Genomic DNA, 2,652 nt, shown 5'->3' with positions numbered 1-2,652 from the left:
CGTCTCCGAGTACCCTCGTTTCTCCGCGATTACCACATCGTCCAGGTAAACTTGAACGCCCGGAATGCCTTGCAGGATGCCTTCCATACGTCTCTGAAAAATAGCAGGGGCGGAGGCCACACCAAAAGGAAGTCGATTAAAGCAAAACAGGCCTTTCTGAGTGTTTACGACCAAGAGCTTCCTGGTTTCCTCGTCGAGAGGCAACTGATTGTACGCATCTTTCAAGTCGATGGTGCTGAACACTTCACCCCCGTTTAGGTTAGCAAAAATATGCCGCATTTTTGGCAATGGGTACTTCTCTGTGACACATGCAGCATTCGCGGTGACTTTGAAATCGCCACACAATCGAATGGAGCCATTCTTCTTGATAACGGGAACGAGAGGCGTGGCCCAGTCCGCACTGTCGATAGGCGATAGAATGCCTTCTTTAACAAGCCGGTCTATTTCCTTAGACACTTGCTCTCGCATTGCATATGGCACAGAACGAGCTTTGCAGAATCGCGGCTGCGCATTTTCATGCAACCGCAAATGAACTGCGGGACCACCAATGCGTCCTAGGCCTGGTGTAAACAGATCGCTAAACTCTTCTAACAGCGCGCTAACCGAAGCTTGCTGTGGAAAATTCCTCTCACCCGTACTTGCCTCGCCGACAATGCTCAAGACAGCCCTTCCGTTGAGTTCAAATGCGCTGATAACGTCGCGTCCGCACAAGTTCGGACCGTCACACTGCAGCACGGTTAGCTTCGCTTCCAGAGTTTTACCCGAGTACGAGACAGGAAGCCGGAGCTCCCCCTTCACGGGAAGCTTGCCAAGAAAGCAGGACAACTGCAAAGACGCGGAGCGCAGGCCAGGCAGGTCTCGCAGGTCTCGCGGAGCGCAGGCCAGGCGTGCCGACGCTTGCAGTATGTCCCCCACGTAATTATGGAGACCGGTGAACCGGTGTCTACTTGCATCTTCAGCGGAATTCCACTCCAGTCGAAGGTGCGAACCACGGGCTTGACCAAGTTAACAGATGCAGTGTACACATTTAGCAGACAAAGCTCGCTCTCGTTCTCTGAAGGATGCTCTTCGCAATGTGCCACTCCTGGTTGTTGCAGTACACGCATCTTCGCTAGATGCCCTTTTCGTCGGCAGCGAAAACACTCCGCCCGGCGAAACTTGCATTTCGCTGCTCTGTGCCCAGTGCTACCGCAGCACGAACAAACAACACCATCGCTCGGTCTAGGTGAAGTATGCAGGTGAGTCTACTGGTAATGCGGTGGACCCTGCAGCTTGCTCTTCACAGCGTGAACGTTGCCTTGACCCTTTGTCTTATCCATGTGATCCACGCTGAGGGCTCCATCTCTGCCGCTAAAGCGGCCTCCTCTGCTTCTTTGAGTGTCAGCGACGATTTTGACAAGAGTGCTCGCTGAACTCCAGCGTCACGCAGGCCGCAAACTGGTCTGTCTCGTAGCATCCTGTCCCTTGACTCACCGAAGTTGCAACCGCAGGCCATCTTCCGAATTGCGACAATGAAGTCCTTCGTTGTTTCGTCAGGACGCTGATACCTGGTGAAGAACTTGTAAGACTCCGCTATTTCATTGCCCTGCGGCGCAAACTGCTCAGTCAGTAGCTCGACCAGCTTCTCGTAGGTAAGCTCTTGAATCTTGGCCGGCGCGCAACGCCCCGTTATTCTGCCGACTGTTGCTGTACTTAAAGCTGCCGTTAGAAGCGCCCGTCGCTTATTCGAATCATCGATTCCGTAGGCTTCAAAATAGGACTCCAGACGTACTTGGTATGCTTCCCAACTGTCGTCCACTTCGTCGAAACCCGGCGGTCCAACGTGGGCTGCCATGGAGCAGCCAGTGCCCGGCGGTGGGCCGCTCGTCGCCACTGTAGTGAATCGACAAGTGGTTGGCGAAGAAGAAGGAACGAGCTTTATTAGCGGTTAGTAGTTTTATAGCCTCTTGGCTAGTGACGTCACCGGGACCACTGCCGATAACAGATGGCTTGGTCGGTGGGCCTCATAAGATAAGCACGGCACGTGTCAGTAGCGCATTCGGTTCACAACAACAAGAACGAATTTAGTTAGTTTAGTTTAACGGGTTTAACGTCCCAAAGCGACTAAGGCTATGAGAGACGCCGTAGTGAAGGGCTCCGGAAATTTCGACCACCTGGGGTTCTTTAACGTGCACTGACATCGCACAGTACACGGGCCTCTAGAATTTCTCCTCCAAAGAAATTCCAGCCGCCGCGGCCGGGATCGAACCCGCGTCTTTCGGGTCAGCAGCCGAGCACCATAGCCACTGAGCCACCGCGGCGGCCGCACAAGAACGAATTTATTCTTGCAGATACGCTCTGCACCATATATCTTCACCACCTGAAGCTACTTGCATGAAAGTAAGAAATGTCTTCTTTGAAAAGAATGGCGTCGCCCCCGCCGCTCCCGCCATTTGATGCTCTGCGTATGCGCACGATTATATTCCCGAGAAAGACACCTTTATGGTGAAAAATATTCGAGGTTAACCACGTTTCCTTGAAACTAGCAGTATCGGGCCTATATTTTCAAAAGAGAGCGTCTGGCTAAAGTTTCTGTTTTATTGACAAAGCTGTGGCGTAAAAATTTATTACTAGTGGAGGGCATCGCGACTGGATGAATCGTGGTTCTACCTC

The 2,652-nt window shown here is 52.5% G+C and overlaps 1 protein-coding gene across 1 annotated transcript; it reads right to left on the bottom strand.

The window, feature by feature from the left end:
• Positions 1–1,279: 1,279 nt before the first annotated feature.
• Positions 1,280–2,047, bottom strand: LOC149343896 (uncharacterized). The gene has a single exon (XM_089547096.1). It carries the CDS (start codon positions 1,832–1,834, stop codon positions 1,280–1,282), a length of 555 nt encoding a protein of 184 aa, XP_089403222.1. The 5' UTR covers positions 1,835–2,047.
• Positions 2,048–2,652: the final 605 nt, after the last annotated feature.

This window comes from Amblyomma mixtum, chromosome 5 (genome assembly GCF_055824585.1).
Source record: "Amblyomma mixtum isolate Tamu chromosome 5, ASM5582458v1, whole genome shotgun sequence".
Classification (NCBI taxonomy): Eukaryota; Metazoa; Arthropoda; class Arachnida; order Ixodida; family Ixodidae; genus Amblyomma; species Amblyomma mixtum.
The sequence above is the reverse complement of the archived record's forward strand: the minus strand, read 5'-3'. Positions and strand labels throughout refer to the sequence as shown.